Genomic DNA, 22,579 nt, shown 5'->3' on the forward strand with positions numbered 1-22,579 from the left:
TGAAATACACTGGCATGAGAAGGAGCAGTTAACCAGGATGGGATTTTATGGATCACTGTGCGGAGCCTTGACCTCTCCTAACCATAATAAAAATAATGACCTGCATCCTGATTAGTCAGCTGCCATCACTCAAAATAAAAATGCTTCCATTTACATAATTATAATTAACTGGTCTTTGAAAGGAGTTCTTTTTCATAAAGCATATTGCCAGGAGGTAACATATTTAGAGCACAAAAGATGGTGCAGAAGTACAGCTGAGTGGGTAATTGTCAAATGACACTTGGAAAAAAAAAAAAATCAGAATTTAAGTTTAAAGAAAACTTCATATTTTCTCCTTCACTCTCTTCTTATAATGTTTCTATATTCCTGGCATTCTGTCTAGGCTTTTAAAAAAACATCAAGAACCCTCAGGGTAATCCTAGGCAGCACTGCAGCTACCCGAAAAAGAACCTGCTTCTTGTGCCCTCCTTTACAGAAAAAAAGATGTACAGGCTACTAAAAAAAAACAAACAAAAAAAAACAAAAACACACACACACAAAAAACCCCCCCACACCCCACAAAACACACAACAAAAAAAAAAAAAAAAACCACTTAAATGCCTTGAGGGCATTCATTCATATGAACAATAGGCTTGCACACATTTTATTTGAGATGCAAAGTTATTGTGACCCTTCTTTTTCTATTTCACATCAACCTGAACTGGCCAGAATTCAGGCTGCAAATGGATTATTCCACCACTTCTCTGCAGAAACCTATGCAGATCTGTCTTCATAATCCTACCTTATGCTCCTCATCGCCAGGATTATCTATGTCCTTTTCCCTACCTGCTGGACTCTAAACATGGTTAAGATACCAAGCTTTCAGGTCCAACACACCTAAAGAAATGAACAGCCCATAACACAATAGCCAGCAAGGTACCAGCCTGAGACCCAGTCCTCTTGCCATCTGTTTCAATGGAAGTGGGATCAAGCCTTACATCTTGCCATTATCATCTAGAAAGCACATAAATATCCATACACAAAACACTCTTGGTATCTCTTTAGTTCTGCAAAAGAGCAAAGTCTGACCTCACAGGCAGGAGATGGGGATTTACAAGAGCGGGGGTCCCTTTTCTCTTTGGACCCTTCTTTCTACATCCGTAAAATACAGAGAGCACTACAATATGTTACAAAGTCAGTAGGACTATTCACAAAGGGAGGGCAGCGGTTCTTCATGACCAATATGAAGGTTTGCTTTAAAAGCTGCAGTTTCAGAAACCACACATGGCAGAACTGCTTCATCTTCCCTCACATCTTAGCAAAGGGGCTCATAAAATGAAGCAGATTTTCTTACCAGGAGCAACAACTATTTCATAAGCAGGAGAAAAGTTTTCAACAGTAGATTAGTTTAAAGGATTAAGGAAATACAAGTAAGGCACATTAGCCAGGAAAAGATGCTTTAAATATCAAATAGAAGGAACAGCATATTGTAAAAACATTTGCATAGTGAGTTCACAGTAAAAACTGCATATTTCTTCCAAAAAATAATAAATTCTGATAAAGTCTACCTAGCAACTAAGTCCCAGCAACACCTTAAGTATCAATAGAAACATTTAGTTTTACGATACTCCTCTGACTTTTCCTGTCACAATTGGTCTTCAAATTAATATCTCAAAATAAATAGGCATTGAGCTCTAAGACAGGCAATATATTATGATACAAATTATTACTAAAGCAGCTATAAAGTAGGTTATCTATCCTTTCTTACTAATATTTTGAATTATTTTTCTAATCTAAGAACTGAAGCCTAGAGTTTTCATTAAGTTTCAAATAAGCTACTGTACTTGGAATAGGAGAATTCTAGAGTTCCAGATCTATAACTAACTCTCCCCATAAATCTCTGAAACTTTACATTTTGATCTTCATTATTTTCTACAGATTATTCTTTGACAGTAATGCACTAAAGAGAACCATGAAAAAGATAAAAAAAAGAAAACCTAATGCTGTTAAGAAATCATATGTGGAATTCTGTAGCCTTTCCTGTGAAAAAGTTTACAGTAGTGATATAACTTCATTTATTATTCAAGGCATTCATTTTCCAGAGACAACTGCTTTTGGCTATGCATTTTGCAAAGCATCCATAAAAATAAATAAATAAATAAATAAATATCCTCACAGTCTTCTGAATGGTCCTACATTCAGTAAATCTCAGTAACTGCTTAATTCAACAGAATTTGCATTCACTTTGGAATATATTTATTTTTTTCTTCACTTTTGGCACTTTTGCCTCAATTTTTAAGGCATGAAAGTATGGCTGCAGTTTTTAAACCAACTGATATAGATATATGAACCTCTTTTAGAAGAAATCTTGAGAACAGAAAGAAGCTTGATCTAGAGGCTGGAGAAATCATAAATAATTGTAACAGAAAGCTATCTAAGTGAACACTGATCAGAGGATGGGAGGCATTTGTTCACGTGTTTTTAGTTCCTTAATTCCTTTCTACTTTAAACACACAAGAAAGCTGTTAATTACATTCAGGATCATTGAGAACTTCAATAAATGGTCAATGAAATTAATTCCACCTGTTCCAGGGAAAAACTTATCAACTCAAAAAAAGAAAAATAAATGCTAAAAAAGGGGAAAGGTAAAGAGAGAAAAACATATAGCTACATTCAGCAGCCATTATTGCACACTTTGAAGTTTTAAGGAAAGAAACTACACACATTGCAAAATCCTGTCACTGCACAATACCCTTACTGTTATCCTTCTTACTCAATTTATGTTATTTTTTTAACTCCTTAGCTCTTGCTACAACACATTCTGCAAGTGGATCTAGATGATAGCAAGAGAGACAGCAACTTTCCCAGAGAGCCACAGTGAAGAAAAGGGAACTGCCCACGCAGATCACTTAACATCCTCCTGATAACAGGCACCAGACACTAACAGAGATCAATATCAGAAGTTTGTGTTCAAATGTGTCTTGGTACACTCTAAAAAACAAACAAACAAAAACCAACAAAAAAAACATGTATGTATTTTTTTTTCCTCCTGATAGATGTTTTATACTTATCACCTCCACGAGCAAAGGGCACTGCTTAGTCTTTGTTCATATATTTATTGTAAATCTGTACCATGAACGAGATTTATAATCTCTCACTTCCTTAAAGCAAAGAAAAACTACAAAATTCTGTGCATCACTATTTGTTAGCATGATTAAATCTTTTACTGCATGTAACATTTCTATGTTGGCATTTAATCCAAGTAATAAAACGCAGCTGTCCACAGCCACCAGGAAGAACATCAAACCTTATTAGTCCACTGCAAAATAAACAGTACTTTTATTAAACTCATGTATTTGCAGGCTTAATTTGTGTAGCAAATATACGTCTTTCTCTCTCTGCAATAAAATAAAAAATTTTAAAACAAGTTTTTGAATACTTTGTAATAGGCTAAAGAAGTATCTATTCCCACAAATACAGTTTACCTGTTGATGAAAAAAACTGTTACAAAGAAACATATGCTAGGGAAGAAAGAATTTATCGCTTCAAAAGTAGCTGAAGGAAATTAGCCTGAAGGTCACACAGATCAGAAGTGATCCACCCTCCTTTTTGAAAGGAAGCCTACCTGGGTCTGTTTGCTTACTGCGGTTGTGTTCTAAAGGGAGACACCATTAACTGTTCACTTTCAGACTTCTGCCTCCTGCTCTCCTTGTACATTCACTCAAAAAATGCAGTCTTTTAAAACATACTTTAACTAACGTATTTAAAAAACCCAAGCTTAGTACTTGAATATGACAATCACATTAACTGTGACTACTTAAGGTTAATGCTAGAGTTATATTTGAGATATGCATTGTGTTTAAATGGCTGGTTGTATCTTTATGATTACCTGTTCTGCCTGTGTTCTTGCAAATGGATTTATTTAGTAGTGTGCTGTAACTAGCACGTCACACTTGCTTCATATTTCCCATAAAGCACATACATGCCTTGGCTACTAACAAAGAATTCTCCTATGCCCTCATCAATGAAAAAACAGGGGAAACACCTGGGCATCTTAGTGACACTGCTTGCAAATAAACTATGCTAGACAGAGACAGGAAGCAGCAGTTTAAAACAGGCTTCTTTATTCAGCTTCACTTTAAGACAATCAAACTAACCAAATGAAGAGCATCTTACCTACCTATTAGAAGAGCAAAGATAGAGGAACTGTACATGCCCTAGTGACTCAAGCCCAATTTTGGCAGACAGAAAACTGCAGTACATTTACTGTTCTCCATGCTCTCCCTGTAGCTGTAGAGAATTTAAAATTATGCCAAGTTTCAACCAACAATTGCCCATGGTCCAGACAAGAAGGACCTGAACTGCATCACTACCCAAAATTATATTCAGGCATTTTAATCCAGTATTCTAACTATCAGCGGTACTACACCAGTGCTAAAGGAACAGAAAAAGAAGTACCACCATCCTCCATTTGCAGTAGATTTATCCTTGATCTGTTAGGCTTCACTGGACAGGTAACTTAGCCTTGCTATACCGTCTTGTAGGACCGCTGAATATACAGCATTAAACAAAAACACAAATTAAGAGTTAGTTCTCCAAAATGGATGTTCCAGTTAATGATTGATACAGTAAAAAAACAAAAAAAACAACAACAACAAAAAAAAACACCACCACCGAATCACAACAACAAAAAACACACCCAAGAGCTTTACAGTGAGTTTCACATAAGTATTACTTCTTTTAGTTTGTTTTAATGCATGGGGAATAAATAAATATTGAAATGTGACTCATTAGCCTTTGCCCTAAAAAGAAGTACTTTCCTACCACATAGTTAAAGTAAAAAATAGATATTTTTGTCACTGCTTCTGGTATAGAAAAGAGTATGGTGGGGGGAGTAAGTGAGGAAGAAATAAAAAGCAAAATTGACATTTTCCAGTTTGTACCTAATCTTCTCAAGGAAAACGATAAACCTCATTTTTCTTCTCCCATCCTCTAAGACCAACCCTGACTTCCTTCAAACACACTTACAGTAACTTGCTGTAATGGGGGGCAAGGGGAGGGGGAGAGGAAGCTAAAAGCTTCTTTAGTTTTTACAACCAGGTATAAAGTAATACGAAATACAACCACTCTGAAACATGCAAGGCAAGCAGGGTCTGTAGACCAGCCTGGACACAAAGTACAGCTGTAGCACAGCATCACTGATAAGAACAGAGAGCTGCCCCTGATAAGTGTCACCTCCAAAAAGTAAGTTTGGAGGAGGGCAGGGAAGGAGGGTTATGTCATTATACTGTTTGTACAACTCGGAAATAGTAGCATCACAAAATAAAACTCCTCATACAATGCCGGACAAAATTCTACTACCAAAAAAAACCCAAACAAAAAAAAAGACTGAAGGAAAAAGCTTTATATTGAATGCAACAGAACACACTCTGGTGAGAGACTTATTTCCCTATGTCTCTCAAAATTCTGGGAAGCCTAACTACTGCTCAAAAGAGCTCTAAGTGAGCCTTTCAGCACTCTACCATGGAATTAGGCAGGTTTTCAAAGAGCTTTTCAAGGGTAAAACAGAAAGACTGCATTCAAGAAGCCTCTCCTATGGCAAACCAAAGTGCTTTATTAAAACAAAAGTGCCCTTTTACATTTGTGATCTATTATATTAATGACTGCACTGGCCAAAAACACTGGAGATTTTACAGTATGTTCGTATGCTTTCCATTCCAGACAATAATTATGTTACACAAAATAAAACGGGGCGGGGGGGGGGGGGGGGGGGAAGGAAAAAGGAAAAAGAAACCATAACACACCAGCTTCCCAAACCACCCTGGAAGTCCCACACAGCCTCCTGCTCACTTTAGAAATTTTAAGCAGGATAGGTACAGGCATACCAATAGCCTTGAAAAAGTACCAGTACTATCTTGTCAGCCTCCCACATAATTTTAATAATTTAAATCTCTTAATTATGGGGAGTTTTTTGCAATGAGAAGTTAAATGAACTTTATAACCAGCTGACTGATAGGATATCACCTAAGTGCAACTACTTTGTTTACACAAACATCTGCAACCATCCTTTAAATACTGAAAGGACAACAGATTGGATAGTTTAAGTAAAGAAAAGATCTTAAATATAAACAAACACAGAGCCAGTCATGGAACCAGTAATCCTGCTGGGATTACTTGCATAACCCCATTTACGGCAACAACCCCAAATAGTTTCCATCCATGCTACAAATTGAAGTTATTTCCTATCAAAATTGGGTAAAGAATGTCAGAGTAGTTCTTCTTGAAATACAGTCAATTTAGCTTAAAATAACGACACATCTTGTAAATCTGGTGTTTTGTTTCTTGAATATGAACATAAATAATATAACATAACATAAAACGAGACTGCAGCTCACTCATTTTTCTCATCTGTGATAAAGTTACACTAACAAGCAGCAATAGCTTCACTTTTCCAACACAGTGGTGCATATTATTCAATCATTTGTACAGAAAGGGAGAACAACATGACTCACAACAGGCAAGGAAAGTCCTCTAAATACCTCATTTAACACTGCTGTTGGAAAAGTTCTTCTTCAGCCCATTTCTAATCCTTCATCTGACTCAGCTGTTGTTTTGTGAATTCTCTAATTCAATAGGAAATTATAACACCACTAGGGAGCTTAATACTGCAGCCTCTAGAAAGTCCTTCCTGCAGTAATTAGAACAGCATTGTTCTGCATCTACATAGTGCCTTATGCATAGTGCCTGCCCAAACACCTACATTTATAGCTCTCACTTTTCATCTGTATTTTAGCTGTGTGTTTCTGCATCCTTCCCCCTTTGGAATGTACTTGAACACCACCCTCAACTTATCACAGGATGAATAGGATCCCAGAAAAATGAATTGCTTACATAGTGGTGGATACTTGATACTCACTCCAGAGAACAAGGTTACAGTGTTCTTTTGCTACTGACTCCTTCTGCTGCAGCAGTACCAAAGACCCACAATAAAGGCATTATTGTTAAAATGTTCTATATAAAGGAGTACAGAGATAGGCCCAAAGACTAAGATTTAAATTAAAAAAACCTGTAATGGGAGAAAATTATCATGCCAAAGGCATGTACTTCTGTGTACGCCAATTAGTCGTAATAATTCAGCAGTCCTTAGTGGCCATCAATCAAAACAGTGAGAGGCAGACAAATTTAGAAAGATGACTCTCTCCCCCTCTACATATACACACATAAATAAAAAAATTGTTATATATTTTAGGTAAGTATATAATTTATAATATAAATGGAAAGTAATTCTATAAAATATATAATACAAATGTAACATGTAACGAATGTTTAAATATATATACATTATTATTATAAACATACCATGTTTGCTATTTTGGACACACAAACACAGAGTTAGAGTGTCGTAAAGTGAATGATTTGTAAATAATCCAACCTTAACTTTCATTGCAAATGTGACAGAATAAATTTGAAGTGCAAGTGTCTAAAAAGGACATACTCAGGGAGCAATAAGTGTGTATAGAAAAAAAACTGGTCCTCCAGTAATATTCATGACAGTAATTTTCCCGCCACAACTCTCCTGTCAGTTCAAAACTGTTAGTTTCCAGACAGTGCCAACATCTTGGTTTACAAACAGAAATTACATTGGTTTAAACATAGGTGTCATGTTGCACTGACTTATTTAGAGAAGCCCCATCAATCTGACCATCAATTTAAACCTGTAGGGAGACAGCCCAACTGAAAGAAGATAGCTTTGAAGTTCCCTTTACGGGGGTGGGGGTGGGGGGGAATCCAAGCCACCAGCTTTTTTAAAATGTTCAATAAATGTATTTGAAATATATGCAAAGGCTTTTAAAAAAATTTAGCTTTACTATATATAATTAACTAATTTAGATGAAACAGTAAATACTATGCAATACCTGTTCGTTGACAAAGCCTTATAGAAAGTGAGACTACTGAACTTGAACATACCACCTGCAAGCACAGTTTCTGAATGCGATAAATACGTTTTTGGTAGCTGCAGCCTCCTGCAATGCTTAAGAAAAGAAAAGTGACTTCACTTCAGTCTATGGAGATTGAAGACTTATTTTGTTCAGTTAAAAAAGTGACAGAACAAAACTCAAAACATTTGTCTTCAATCTAAAAATAAAGTCTAAGTGCAAGGAAAGCCACAACTTACCAGTCCTCAATATCTTAAAGTGATCAAAAATAAAGGATTATGAAAAAATATTAATCTAAAGTCTGTTTAAAAAAAGCTTTCATGTTCTGATATACTTAAATGGCTGTACTATCAGCAAAAAAAAAAAAGTCACAAGGTCTGAGAAGTTGCATCATTATGTCAATTGAATAAATAAGAAATCCAAGATCATAAAGTGTGAATATTAAGAAAACAAGTAAGTTTCTACAAACATGCCTACATTTCCTTTACGTGATGCATCAGTTCTCTGCATGTGAAGCATTTGGGTTTATATTTTATCGCAACTACTGCACCCTCTGTATTTAGAGGGGCAGTTTCATTACACCATTGGTAGGAAACTGGGTCATCTAAGATCTGATTAGCCCTCTGGAGATGCCTCTCCTCACTTAGTCTAGAGGAAGCCTAAGATTATAACATTCCTAAATAACTTAAACTATAGTTTCCTTCAAGCGAGGGGAAAAAAAGCATTGCCACTGGAAAGGACAGTCTCACCCATCAACCCACTCGTTCTCACCCCTGGGCTTCTCTCCCTGCATTACAGCAGCACAACCATTTACGCAGCTATGTAGTCAACAGCTTAGGGAGCCCACCCAATTCAAATCAACCTCATGAATGCTCCTGCAACAAGGAAGAATGCAGGAATTCAGACAGGAAAAGGACACCACCCCCTCTATTGACAAGGGCAACATTTTAAGGGGGTCATGGAATTTTAAAGACCCTCAGTTCAGCTTTGGCTCCTACAGGCCAGACCTTTGTAATGAAACTCAACTTCATTCAAAGCTTTTCCACAAGTCCATGCAAATTTCTGTAACTCATTATCTGACCTCTGAATCTGCATTTTACATCAGAAAACTATCTCCAGCACACTTGCTGATAGTCTCCCTCAAGTACTTGCTGCACTATACTAAGGGGACAGATATATATGCAGATACAGCATTAACTAGCAGTATCTGAAGAGAAGTGAAGAGTTAAGACAACACAGAAGAATAATAGTGAAGCAAGATTAAGAATGGTAAGCACTTCTCCTGACCACTAGGTTCAGGAGCCAAACAATTTTTATACATGTATTTTTCAAGCTTCATCCTCCCACTACAAATAAAAAAAGTTACTACACTACTACTTCTGATCCAAATGCTCATACGTCACTACAGTTACGTACCGTGGTAAATTCCCCTGACAGTTTCAAGGAAAAAACAGAGCAAACATAAGATAAATGCAAATGTTATCAGTGAAGTAATTTTTACCAGTTCATTAATATACAGTAGCTTGCTATTTTAAGTATCTTGTGGGTTTCATTCTTTTGCAGATAGTTGAATTGCAGGGGGAGTTATTATCATTTAACTCTTAAAATATTTTAAACATCCCATTTTAAATATGCCAAGTCTTCAAACCAACCTTTTTCAAATCTGCATTATGGCTCTTTAACCCCTATGTCCTACAATTCTTTACCATTCAGACCTTCAGGTTTTCATAAAGAATTACTATTTCAAATTTCAGTAAAGATGACCTAGGAGACAATAGCTTCTTCTGTATTTCTGAATTCACAGTATTTCTACAGATTAGAAGATAACAGTGCTGTGAAATCAGAAGAACAACTGTTAAAGAAAACACTTCACAAACTGTACCTTCAAGCTTGTATTTTATGAATGGGTTTTCAGGGTTCACGGTTCAAAAATAAAATAAAAACTTTGCATGTAACATAATAATCCAACATCCCTCAGCTATTCTTTATTATCCTTTGTTATAAAGGTATTTTAGCGTATGCAGTTTTACGTATGAATCAGAACTTAGTTTCTTCCCTTCTTTCAGTCTCAGCTCACTGAAAAGAGCTGGTGACTACAAAGCCTCTTAAACTACATCAATCAGCTTTATAGTTATTTGCAACACTTTACTCCACAGCCACCTTACCCTTTGTGTAAACCGCAAAAAATTGTCCATTTCCCAACATTTATTTTATGAACAGTTTGACTTGGTCCTCAGTTCACTACAAATTCATTCTGGCATGTAACAAGGGGAGATCGGACTTGAAGGGCAAGAATTAAGCCAGCCTTAACCAAACAGACTTTTCTTAGCCTAGGAAGCTTTATAAAAGCCCAGAACACACTTGTCTCAGTTGCCAGCAAAGGAATAATAATGCATACTTGCTAAAGCATTCTATCTTTATTTATCAAGGCTGACCTTAACATTTGTTTTAATTCCCAACTTTACTGCTCATGAACAGAGAAACTGACAGCCAAAACTATTTCTTTACACACACTACAACACCTCAAAAAGAATGGGGGAAATTTTTTTTTTTTAATTTTTTTTTTTTTTTTAAAGAAATCACAAAACCCTAAGGTACCTCTGTGAACACAAACTAGAAAGCCAGCTGTAATGAGAAGTCAAGATAAATAACCAACCATCAAAGAGAAGCAGCCTTTAATCACACCATTGTGGTCTTGATTTGAATTGGTGAACCAAAAAGTTTCCCACCTCATTATGAGGCCACACTGAACATTTTCAAAATATAAGATTACACTGCATAGCATCTCTCCAAACACACAAAATGCGCTCCTACACTCAGTCAATTGCAACAAAAACCTGAAGGGATGGTACAGAAGCATGAAAAATAGCAGGTTAACTTCCCAGCTGCATGCAATGTTAAGTTTTCAGGGTATGGGAAACAAAACTAAGAGCAGAAAGACAAATCCAGGAGCAAATTATTCTGTACAATTTATTATGACAGCAGAATAATAAAAAAAATTTTTAAAGTTGGCACTGCATCCTATACATTTAAGGGGAAAAAAATAATTAAGATGTCAGCAGCTTATTGTAATTGTATGTACTAATACTTGGTTTAATTGTTTGCAAACTGAGTTCACTGAAGCAGCTTAAGTAAGTTCACTGCACTGACCTTTCTTCAAAGGAGCAAGCACAGGAAAACTCCCAAACGTTAAGACTGCAGTTTAGAATCGTAAGAATTTATCATGACACTACACATTTTCTGGCAGCTAAATGTCAACAACTGGATAAAACGTAGATTAAACCAACTCATTCTGTGTTGTGACATTCTAGGCAGGTTACATACAGCCAGGATTTTTCTGACAAGTTATCTTTAAATACAAAATAAATTGAAATCAATCTAACTTAGCTATACTGTATACTCTTACCCACCCTTTAAGTGTGTGACCTCACTGTCCTATGGGGCACACAATGTTAAAGTATAATGTGAAATACGAATTTGCCTTACCCTGATTTATGAAAACAGACATAAATTTATAAGGCATTTCACAGAAATAAAAGCCTTGACAGACGCTGCTTCAGTTTTATCACCCTTTCAGATTCTCTGCATTGCCCAACAACTACAAACAAGTACCATCGACGGTGGACTTTGCAATTCTGTCAATACTCTTCCCCAATATTGGAGAAGATCCCGTACAACAGGATCCAAAGTACCTACCTACACACCTGATAACTATTAGAAGTTATACAACAGTAGTTCCCCTATTTCCTTCCCAACAAATTTTAACTGATCATTTGCTTAAAAATAAGCTTGTGTGTGCTTCTTCTGACATTCCCACATTTTAGATAATCATTTTAGATAGATTTTTTGGTTTGAATTACACTAGGTGATGCACAAGTTTGGAATACTAGAGACTCCCATCACTTTTAACATATCTAGCTATTCTAGGTGCTCACAGATTTTGTGAATAACCTTACATGTACAGAAGTATGCAAATAAATGCATCTTCATAAGATAAATACCATATACACTGAGGTATTTAGTAGAGAGGAGCCTAAAACTGTGTAGACCGTGCTTATAGTTCAAGTTTCTCTGAAGTAAACCATAAACTAAGAAATCCAACACCAGCTGAACATAAACTTCTAATCTTCTCTAAACCATATTTTCAAAGAAAGCAGCATTTTCTGTTGTGCCCTTGAAGCCCATCACTTAGCATGGACTTCAGCATCTAATCTACCACAAGAATGTGGTGACCTGCAAAGAAGAGACTGTATTTTGAGTAATATTATTAACCACCACAAAAAGTACTGCCAAAGTATTATCCTTCATTTGAATAAGGGTCTTCATTCTTCCTAATATAAAGCTAAACTCTCCAGTCTGGAGTCACATCAAAAATCTCACCAAAACCAATGGTGTTTTGCTCAAGTCATGACAGTATTTGTTGTACTCAAACCAACATCACAGCAGCACTTTGGTGAGTCACACTTAACACAGCAACTATGATTCAAAAGGTAAAAAGACTTAACAGTTATTTGTTATGTTCAAGGCTATACATAAGGCAACGATAGCACATGAGGTGCTCTATAAAACAAATGAAGATTAAGTTAGCAGCATTTGACAAATCAGGATATTCAGGTACTTGAATAACTGCCTGTAAAGTTGTCATCTACACAATACAGCAAATACTTTAAACATCAGAAAAGTAAACAAGTGTGAACAGCAATATGAAAGAGAAAACAAATATATTTCTATATAAATACTAGAACAGTTCTTTCTACACTAAGCATGAACCCTAGAGTTCAGCAATTCTTTCAGTCATTTTTTTGGTGTAGCTTTCCCTTTGCTGTATTTAGCAAGCATTTCCTTCATCATTCTTTTTTCTTCCAGATGTCAAGAACAGTCATTTTTCATTTAGTTTGAAAAGAAATTTATCCAACAATTTACTCACTTCCTCTCAGAAAATCAAATGGTCTTATTTTACTAACATAGGATACAATTACCCTGTGAACTAGATGCTCGTTTTTCAACAGATTCAGTACAGTTGTGTTGAAACTAAGCTACATTATAAATACAGTTCCTGCGTATATGAAGTTATATCCCTATTTCTATATGATGTAAGGCTAGGTAATGTTGCTGCCAAGAATTACATTAGAACTCTCACATCCACAAAACTTTTGAAAGACCTTTAAATACTCAAAACAGTTCGCTAAAAGGAGATTATCTTACCCATCAGATACGGCCTAAAACAAAACTTATGGTGTCTTTCATCTGCTTTTTTTTTTTCCCCCCACCAAAACAGATCTTAAGTCACAGTTTTCTATGGCTCAGATCTTTCCAATGCATGCCAAAATTCCTTTGGGATCAGACCTCTATACTGGAATTTGAGTAATAAATTTATTTTTTCCCATAAAATGAAGTCCATTCATTTTATGTTGGATTTTTACCAGCTATTTTAATTTACTGGACGGTCACATATTTTGGAGGTCTTGGGTTTGTTAAGAAATTTTCCTCTCAGAGCTACATGTTTTATTTATACTGAAAAAAACAAACATCAGCTTGTTACAGAACTCACCTTCTTGGAAATGATACCAGACTACCAACACAGAAGTCTTACAGAACATACACTGATCAAAAATTTGCAGATTAAGAACAACATCTGCCAACTCTCAGCTTTATTTGGTTATTTTTAAAGGACTGAAGAGACAAAACTCAGTATGAATATTTTTGAGGAAGAACCACCTTCCAAAACCCACTACAGAAGTACATTTCTTCTTAACTGCAAGCGAAGGGTTTCTTTTTCTTAAAAAAGCAAGCTACTCACTCATGACTGGAAACTTCTTTGCATATAATCCAAGACAGGTCTTGAAGCAAGGTATCTTGTTGGAGAAGGTTTCTCAGAGGTATACATGTCCTGATGATGGTAGGAAAATAAAGAGACAAATCAATTTTTCAACTTCAAGTAACTAGAGTAAATGTTTATATATACACTGTCTTTCCTACTACCTTTTCATCCTCCTTATTAAAAAAAGGAACACAAATATGTGTTTGTTATGACTGAGGAACTTTACTGCTTACGGATATATTTTGAAGTTTATCAACTCAAAATGTGTACTTTCTTCTAACACTCATATTATAAACCTGTGTTCATAAAATATAACTGCTCCCAAAAGATAACAAACATTCTTAAGTTAAAAGTACAAGACTACAATATGGATACAGTTACTGAAAATACCATCAAAATAGTATTTTCCTTCAGCAACCTCAGCTAGCAAGAAGATGTGTTTAAAGAGTGTCTTCATATTGCAAGAGCCACAAATAAGTCTACTAAATAAGCATGGGTTGGCATTAGCATCCAACACTTCCTCCTCAGAAACAAAACCTGAAAAAGTTACCATTTCTAGCAACTGTAAACCATCAGATCAGTCAATTCATAATGAAAATGAAAAAAAAAGATATCCAAGTAGGGCAGATATGGGATCACTAACAATAGGCCTGGCGCTCCCCAAAGCGAAATACAGAAGACTTAATCTCCAACAATGACAGCACAGCAAGTACATTTTGGAAAATTTATTATATAATCTCCATCCTGCTGCTAAAAGCAAGTTTCTACAAGTCTGATAGAACAGTTAAACAAAAGTAACTTCACCTGACAGCTGAGATGAAAAGAAAAACCCAGACATATCTATTAAGCTACAAAGAGTTTTCCTCTAATACCTGCACAAATAGAGTTTCTGTAAATTAAGGAATATTATGCGATCTATTTCCTCTTTTCAGAGCCAATTAGAACTTGCTGAACTTGACCACCTGTGCTAATCCAGCCAGATAATATCTTGTGCCGACTCAGATTTCAAGTCTCAACTCTCCTGATCTCTTAATATTTAAAAAAAGATAAAATACAAAAGGACAAAAGAAGAGATCTAACTTTTTCTGAAGTATGACTTGTGTAACATTCACAGACTTCCAGCACGTGCCAAAGAAGTAGAGGAACCATCATAGGACTGGATTCACATCACAAGAAGGCTCCTATATCAACTGCTAAACAAATTAAAAAAAAAAGAAAAACAAACAAACAAAAAAAAACCCACCAACACAACACACCAAAACCACCCACACACCACAAAAAAATCCAGCTGCCAAAAGGAAGCCTTCGGTAATGCTGCAGACTGAAAATTACAACCAACTTTTTTTGCATTGAAAAAGTAACACAGGGAAGAAGCTTAATAGGGGAAGAAAATGGTATCAAACTGAAGAAATACATATGCAAACATTATAAAAAACCCACAGATGAACGCAAAGCCATTAGAAAGTGCAATCACTGAAGAAAGTTCAAATTGCAGGTCCTGTCAATTCTCTATGAATGGTTGCTAAATTAAATATTTAAGCACACACAGCCTAATCAAAAATAAAGTCTCTGGCTAAAACATATCATTAGAACAGCAGTCTTGATATCAGTAATCAAAAGGAAGCTGACAAAATTAGCAAATACAACTTGACATGACATTTAATTATTTACTGGACTAATTACAGCTATTATGTTAAGAACATCAAATGAGTCATACAGACGGGCCTCAACCCAGGTCCAAAGCACTTTTGACCAGAGCTCCGTACTACCTTTGGGCCCAAATTGTTCTTCAATCTTACGCAAAGTCAACTGGAAGACTGGAGTCTCCCATCCAACCTGATTTTCCAAAGGTATGGTCTCACCTTAGTTTTTTAAATATGAGCTAACAATATTTTGCCTCAGAGACAGCGCGTTACATGATATTTTATTGTGTGGACATACAGGAAAAGGCTGTTCATTAGGAAAAAACAAAACATCAGTTCTGAAAACCATTTAAGGCTAATAATAGCATAATTATGCACCATATCATTTATAAAAATCTAGTCACGTAACACTCAGGAAATGAGTAGGGGAGAATATAGCAGCTATATACTACCTAAAAACATATGTCATAACCATGAAAAGTGAATGTTTTGGTACATCACACAACTTGAACTCCAACTTCCAGCTATAAAATGTTACTCCTATCTTGCCTTCTGTGTCTAAATATTTTGCTTAGCTATTGCTAGTATCTGTTTACCAGCCAATATGGACTTCTGGTTGAATTCAGATTTTGTTCTTTGAAATAACACTGCATATGTACTTTATAAAATTGCCCTGGCTCACAACTTTGTAATTGTGCTAAAGGCCATTTACTTGGACTATTTGAAAGTGCTTAAGTCCCTATAAAAGAAAAGTTTAATCTTTATCTGTAATTTCTAGTATAGCAATAGCAAGCAGTATCAGAAAGTCAGGAAAAGTCAACACTGCCAAATATCAGAAAGTCTGTACTTTGTACTGCATTACAATATTGACACTTTTTCCTAAGGATATGTGTTAGAAACTAAATGGTTACTACTTAGCTCTCTCAGTCAACCACCTGATTTATTTCAACCCTTGTAGGGTTCTCTCCTGCACAGAAACACTACCAACTATTACAGAACAGAGAAAGAAAATTACTTGTTGAATGTCTTGCTGAAAGATACCATCTTGGAAAAACTGTCTTTTTATTCAAAATAGTACCCAACATCCTTTATGCTTTCCCTTGCAATTAACAAGGCTATAAAAAAAAAAACCAAACAAAACCCACACATACCTTTGATCCTTCTCTTTTCCTGAAGAGCTAACCCTCGTATTCCACCGTTTCCTCTACTAACACACATCTACTAGCCCTTGGTGGTATTCACCTTAAGGAGTTGTGAAACTATCAGCATTTTAACTTAGATTTGAAAGGAATACCTGAAGCAAGAGAAGCTCTTTACAACTTCCAATTCAAGCACACTAATATTACATTCAATTTTCTGTTTCCACACCTAGTGCCAGATCTCTTTCTTACCCAATACTCTGTTTCAGGAGAATTAACATGAGCCAGATTGCAAGTAAATTACAGCATATTGTAATTCTATGCGCTATGACTCTACCCAGAGAAAATATTTTCCTTTAAGTTCGCAATTAAAGATTCAGGTCTAGTCTGTGTGTATGTTATTGTAGTATCTACTTAACTTAGATGCTAAGGAGTTAACATTAAGAATTTATATCCCCATTTCCCAAGAACCAGAAATCACAGGAGAAGCATGCAACTGCACTGTTTAAACACACACACAAAGACAAAATAGTCTAAAGCGAGCCTGCCTGGCACAAAGCAGTATTTCACTGTCATTTACTTTCTTCTTTAAACCAAAATGTTATGGCCCCTCAAAGACAACAGATACAGAGATTTCAGAAGCACATGTTTTAGGGTTTTATAGATAGCTGGCTGGCAAAACATTAAGTCTGAAATTATTGGTTTCTGTGCTCTATAATCAGAGGGCAAAAGAATAGCCGGTTAAAGGGCAGTTCTACTAAAATACTTATTTTACACTGCATCCAAGTTGAATTAACTTCAAAGTTACAATCAGTAACAACAGAAGTTAAGAAGAAGCAAAAGTAAGTCACTTAAGAGCACAGCTATTAAAAAGAACATAGTAAAAATTCCTAATATACCACCAAGCTTCTGAGCATCGCAGCTCAGTAAAATGCTCCAGACAGAGCAAATGTAAAATTCACAACCAAGTAAGACTACTACTGTTTAAGAACCTACACAAAATCATTGACTGGCCACAAACGAGGAAGGACATAGAAGTACAAATGAAACAAGCACAATGACACACCCTCCTCTTTGTTCATAGCAGGAATATTTACACTACAAAGTGCTGAAGCAAATTGCTTTTAGTTTCAGGCACTGCTGATTGGCCACCGTATTTAATATACACACGCCTAGCAGAGTTTGAGTTTCGACTGTCACACAGCAGCTCTAGATTGCAGGGTATGCATCAAGCTAAATAACTATAGAGAACAATTATTTAATAGAATTATTCTAATTGAACGGATCCCCCACAAAATACATTTGTTGTGAACAAGGCAGATGCGCATGCGCTTTCATTCCACTGTAATTCAGTGAAAGCTAAAAACTAGTTACACTCATAGCCAGCTTTCTGTGCAGCTGCCTGCTCCAAACAGAGAACGGCACAAAGAAAGTTATTCTCAAGTGTATGCGGGCAAACGACTGGTACAGGAGTTTGGCAACAGAGCTTGAAGTCACCACTTGACTCCCATTCAGCTGGCAGTTCAATGGCTTGGGTGGTTTTCCTACAGGCAACCATCCACACCACAGAAAGAACCCGAAACATCTGATAATTGGCTCTTTAGCTGATAGTCCCGGCAGAGACCAAGGACCAAAGGAGGGTTATGGAGACTGAAGTCTGTTGGCAGCACAGCCTGTGGGAAGCACACAGGACTGCGGGCCCTTCTGTACGGAGCGCGGCTCCCAGCCTGGCACTTTTCACCACGTACCTGAAGTATTAGGAAAAGCAGAGGAGGGAGCAGGTACAGAGAGCAGCAGTGCCAGAAAGTCACATTAAAACAAGGGTTCGGCCATCCAAAGCCTCCCTGCTCCCGACAGGGGTTGATATTACAGCCTCCCACCTTGACAGAAAAGGGGGGCCCTCACGAAGGCCCCAAGGGGTGTCCGACCCACAGCCGTGACCCCCCCCAAACACCCTCCCCCCCCCAGACTCTCCCGCCTCATCCTCATCCCCGTTCTGACTGCAGACGTCCAGGCCGCCACAGCCCCCCCCACTCCCCTGAGGGGAGCGCACCCCTCTACCCCCCTGCTCGGGGGTACCTTCCCCCGGGGCGGCCCCCCCATCGCCGCCACACCTCACTCGAGCCTTACAATGGGACCCAGGGGCATCTCGAACAGGGCCTCCCTAGGGCTCCCTCAGCACTCTCGGCTCGGCTGCCTCCCGCGTCGCGCCGGCTCCCCACAGCTCCCCACACGCTCCCCCCGCAGCAGAAATAGTAGGGACCCTCCAAACACACACCCACACACCCCTCCGCTGGGAATGGAACAGTCTGAAGCACCCCCCTACCCTCCGGGAGCCGGCTCCCGCCTCTTCCACCTCCCCACCCCCGCGGGTGGTGCGCGCATCCCGGGCTCCCCCCGGGGGGGAGGATGGTATTGCCCGCCTCCCCTCAGCTCTCTAGGAACTGGGTCCCACCACGCCCGCTTCAATGGAGAGGTCCGGCGCGGCATCTCCCACACACACACGCCCGCCCCCCCCAGCGCCCCGGGAATGGAAGGGTCCAGCCGGCCACCCCGCCGCGCTCCCTCACCCCGGGGGTCCGCACAATGGCCGGACGTCCCGGCTCGCCCCTACCTTTGCTCGGCTTCCTCCTCCTTCCGGGGCCTCCGTCCGCCTTCCTCCCCAGCGGCGCTTCCCTGCTTGCTACCCTGGGACCGGCGGCCTCCGACCAGGAAGTGCCCCGGTGTGACACCGGCGGCCGCCGCTAAGGAAACCCTCCCCGCCCCTCCCCCGCCGGCGCCGTCCCACAGGGCTGACCCGCCGCCGCCGCCATCTTGGACTCACAACGAGGCGCGGAGGTGGCCGACCCCGCCGCGCTCTCTGCTGCCGACGCCATCTTGGGCTGGTAACGAGGCCTCGGCGGCTCCGGGCGGGCCGGTGGCCGGGCGGCGCGGGGAGCCGTCCCTCGCCGAGGCCGGAGCTGCTGTGGCAGCCGTAGGGATGGGCGCCCGGTGGGACTCAGGTGTTTGGCCCCCGGGGCCGAGCAATGCTGCCGCCAACACCCAGCTCAGGCATCAGCCGCAGGCTGAGCCCGCGGGTCAGCGCTGAGGCACCTGGCAGAGGCGGGCGTCCTGTGGCAAAAAAAAGGGGGAAGAACAAAACGGGCCTTGTGCCCCTCGGATTTACCTTGGGTAGGCCGTGCTGCGTGAACTACCAAGACGCTCCTTCAGAAAAGCCCGTTTTGCTGTCTTGGTTTTCTCTGGCAAACCACTAGCATTGGATGTTGGAGGGTTGAAGTACAGCTTTATGGGTGAACTTCACAGGCTTGTGTGCAAAAATGCGACAGGATCAGCCGGGTTGCTCGTTCCAGCTCTCCTGGCATCCAGCACGCATCACAGGAGGGATGACTTTGATCCCAGCCTCACCTCTTCCTTAAGCAGAGTGCTCCCACTCCCTCTGTGCAAATTACTTACACGTATACATCCCTGTGCTTTGCATGGGGCAGCAAACCAAGCTACAAACAAAACTGGAAGGGAGGAAGCATAGGAATGCGACAAACAGCTGCTTGAGGTTATTCGACATCTCAAATGCCACAGGGGTGTCATGACCAGAAGGGGCGACTGGTTTAAAAAGAAAACCGTTGTGGTTAAGAGGGAATTTGGAGTAGCAGTAAAATATGATGTTACATTTGAAGCAAGATTAAAATAAAACAGTAGTTAAAATGTACTACCAAAAGACATCCAGTAATGATACAAAGAGAGCAATGTTCAGTAAACGTTTTGAGTGTTTTAAACAGTCCCGTGTTTGTGTAATAATTATGTTTAAATACTTCCTATTCAAATAGTAACCAAGGAATTTAGCATAATCTACTAAAGATAAACTCTTTCAAATAAGCAGTTCCAGACAATTTGCACTATGAGTTGTGGGGCCCTCAACTTCCGATACTAATTTTTGCTAAATCTTGTAATGGAAGGACGTTTCATGACAATTTGTAGAAAGTGTTGCTCCATTCTTCCAGGGTAGATTGGATGAGCTGAATAATTATTAACTGGTTAGCCGAAGATCAGTAAATCTCCTCCACAGATAATTCCATTTTTAATAGGCTTTCTGTCCTCAGAGTTCTCTCTCATTTTAGGTGAAAAATGGCCTGAATAATGTTACTTCTGGAAGAACTGGAATTACAGTCCCTGACATAGGAAACACCCATGCCAGCACATCTCACTGCTCTGAGAATCTAGGAAAGCTATATAGCTGTGTATGAGCATGGTTGCATATTACATTCATTTCATGTAGGAGAAAATGGCTAAAGGCAGTAAGACATAGCAGCTCAAATCACTTTTGTCTAAATGTTTCCTCTCCTTGTGCAGAGGAAGTGTAACAGAAAACAGAAATTATTTATTGCTTTGCAGTACATTTCAGAAAGTAATTGTGATTAACTAGCCTGTCAGTATCCCATAAATCCCAAGAGGGATACTGTGGTTGGATCTGACTCCTTCCAATTTCAAGTCTTAATTGTCTTTTTAAAAATTTTAGAAGGTGGTATAATATAAAAACATACTTAGCTTTCTTCCAGCTAGGGATTTGTTTCCTCCCAAAATGGCTAATTAGTTAAGATAAATGTCTTCCACAGGGAGCTCTCTACTTCATCTGAACCATCTCATCTCTATTTCATACATTCTCAAACTATATATCATCATTTTTGTTTCCCCATATGCTCATTGTTTCCTGTTGTACTGCTATAACTAGGATGTGGAACAGTTCTAAAATCACAGCTTTCCAAGTGGCTGACAGTGATATCATACTTGTTTTATTGCTACTCCCACATACAAATCCTGCAATATAATTTCTACCAACACTTCGTTTCTTATTACAGTTCTTAGTCTGAGAAAGTATATGCAATCATTGTTATTTAGAATGCCTAAAGATCTATGTGGCATTGCAAGAACATAGAGGAGACATTGTCTGTGTCTTTGCTGTCTTTGCAGGAGCGTGCCCAGGGAAGTAGGCATGGTTCTCCACAATCTTTGACCACTGTTATATCTACACTGCTCTCAAAACTAGTCCTGTATGTAGCCTGCTAGCTGACCCCGTACTGCTTGGCTTCGTGCAATTCCCAGCATGCTGATTTGTTCTCCATCTCATGTAGGTAGGATGAGCAGTGTGGGTTACGTGGTAGAAAGCTTGCCTGTGTCAAGTCCATCTGCTCTCTAAATGGCAAAGCTGCAGTTTGCTCGCTGAGTGTGAACTTGGACTGGAGAGATGTAAGGCACATTTGGATTTCTGTTGGGCATCACGTTTATGATACAGTCTAGAACTTTTCATGAAATTACATTCTGAACTGGTAAAACCTGTTAGTGTTAGGGAACGTTCAGTGGTTACCTCAAAAGATGACCTGGTCTGTGTTTAAGTTCAGATGTTGCAGCCACCTACAGCTGTGACTGAAGACATAGAAGTGAAGACCTTGCAAACTAACACTTCATCTCATCAAGCCTGCACTTAAGATATACCGCATCAAGATGCTGGGCACTCGGCATGGCCACTGACATTACTTGGCAGCAATATTACAAAGCCAGAGTCAAAAGAAGAGAGTATTAACATTCCCTTTTAAAGTATCCTATTCCCCGTAACGTTGCAATCCTTCCTAGTGGACTTCAAAGGAATACAAGAATTCATATTGCAAAAATTATGAGATTTTCATCAGCAATTATTTCTCAATGTGCTTTGCCCGTTGTTTTTTTTTTAAGCTATGAAGATTATGAAACCCATTCTCTTCAATAAAACAGCATTTTTAAAAATTAAGCAGAACACAAAGCATGTGTGCAGAATTATATGAGCTAACTGCAACATCTCATGGAAATAAATTTGTCTCTCTTCAAGTTCTGTTTACAGTCTGACCTTACTCTATCGGTGGGCTTCCTAGCTGAATCAACCCTGTGAGATTTGAGTCTTGCAATGCGACAAGGGAATGAAGTTGATGGCCCCTCAAGATTCCTTCTTGAGCTTCTTTCTTCCTTCCTGGGCTTCCCAAGTCTTCAGAGTACACTCAGCTCTGCAGGGCTGTGTGCTTACTGGTACATATG

At 38.8% G+C, this 22,579-nt stretch overlaps 1 protein-coding gene across 4 annotated transcripts in view; it reads right to left on the reverse strand.

Annotated features, from left to right (window-relative positions):
- Positions 1-19,285, reverse strand: part of USP6NL (USP6 N-terminal like) — a 131,291-nt gene extending 112,006 nt beyond the window's left edge. The window contains exons 1-2 of one of the 4 annotated variants that reach the window (XM_069801595.1): positions 19,134-19,285; positions 13,717-13,806 (exon numbers count right to left, since the gene is read on the reverse strand). In XM_069801595.1, the coding sequence (XP_069657696.1) occupies positions 13,717-13,720 (4 nt within the window). In that variant the 5' untranslated portion in view covers positions 13,721-13,806; positions 19,134-19,285. Of the gene's footprint in view, positions 1-13,716; positions 13,807-18,649; positions 18,754-18,797; positions 18,907-19,133 lie in introns of those variants that run through there. The other 3 variants (XM_069801597.1, XM_069801598.1, XM_069801596.1) reach the window with 3 other exon arrangements.
- Between the last annotated feature and the right edge of the window lie 3,294 nt (positions 19,286-22,579).

This window comes from Haliaeetus albicilla, chromosome 14 (assembly GCF_947461875.1).
Source record: "Haliaeetus albicilla chromosome 14, bHalAlb1.1, whole genome shotgun sequence".
NCBI classification, from domain to species: Eukaryota; Metazoa; Chordata; class Aves; order Accipitriformes; family Accipitridae; genus Haliaeetus; species Haliaeetus albicilla.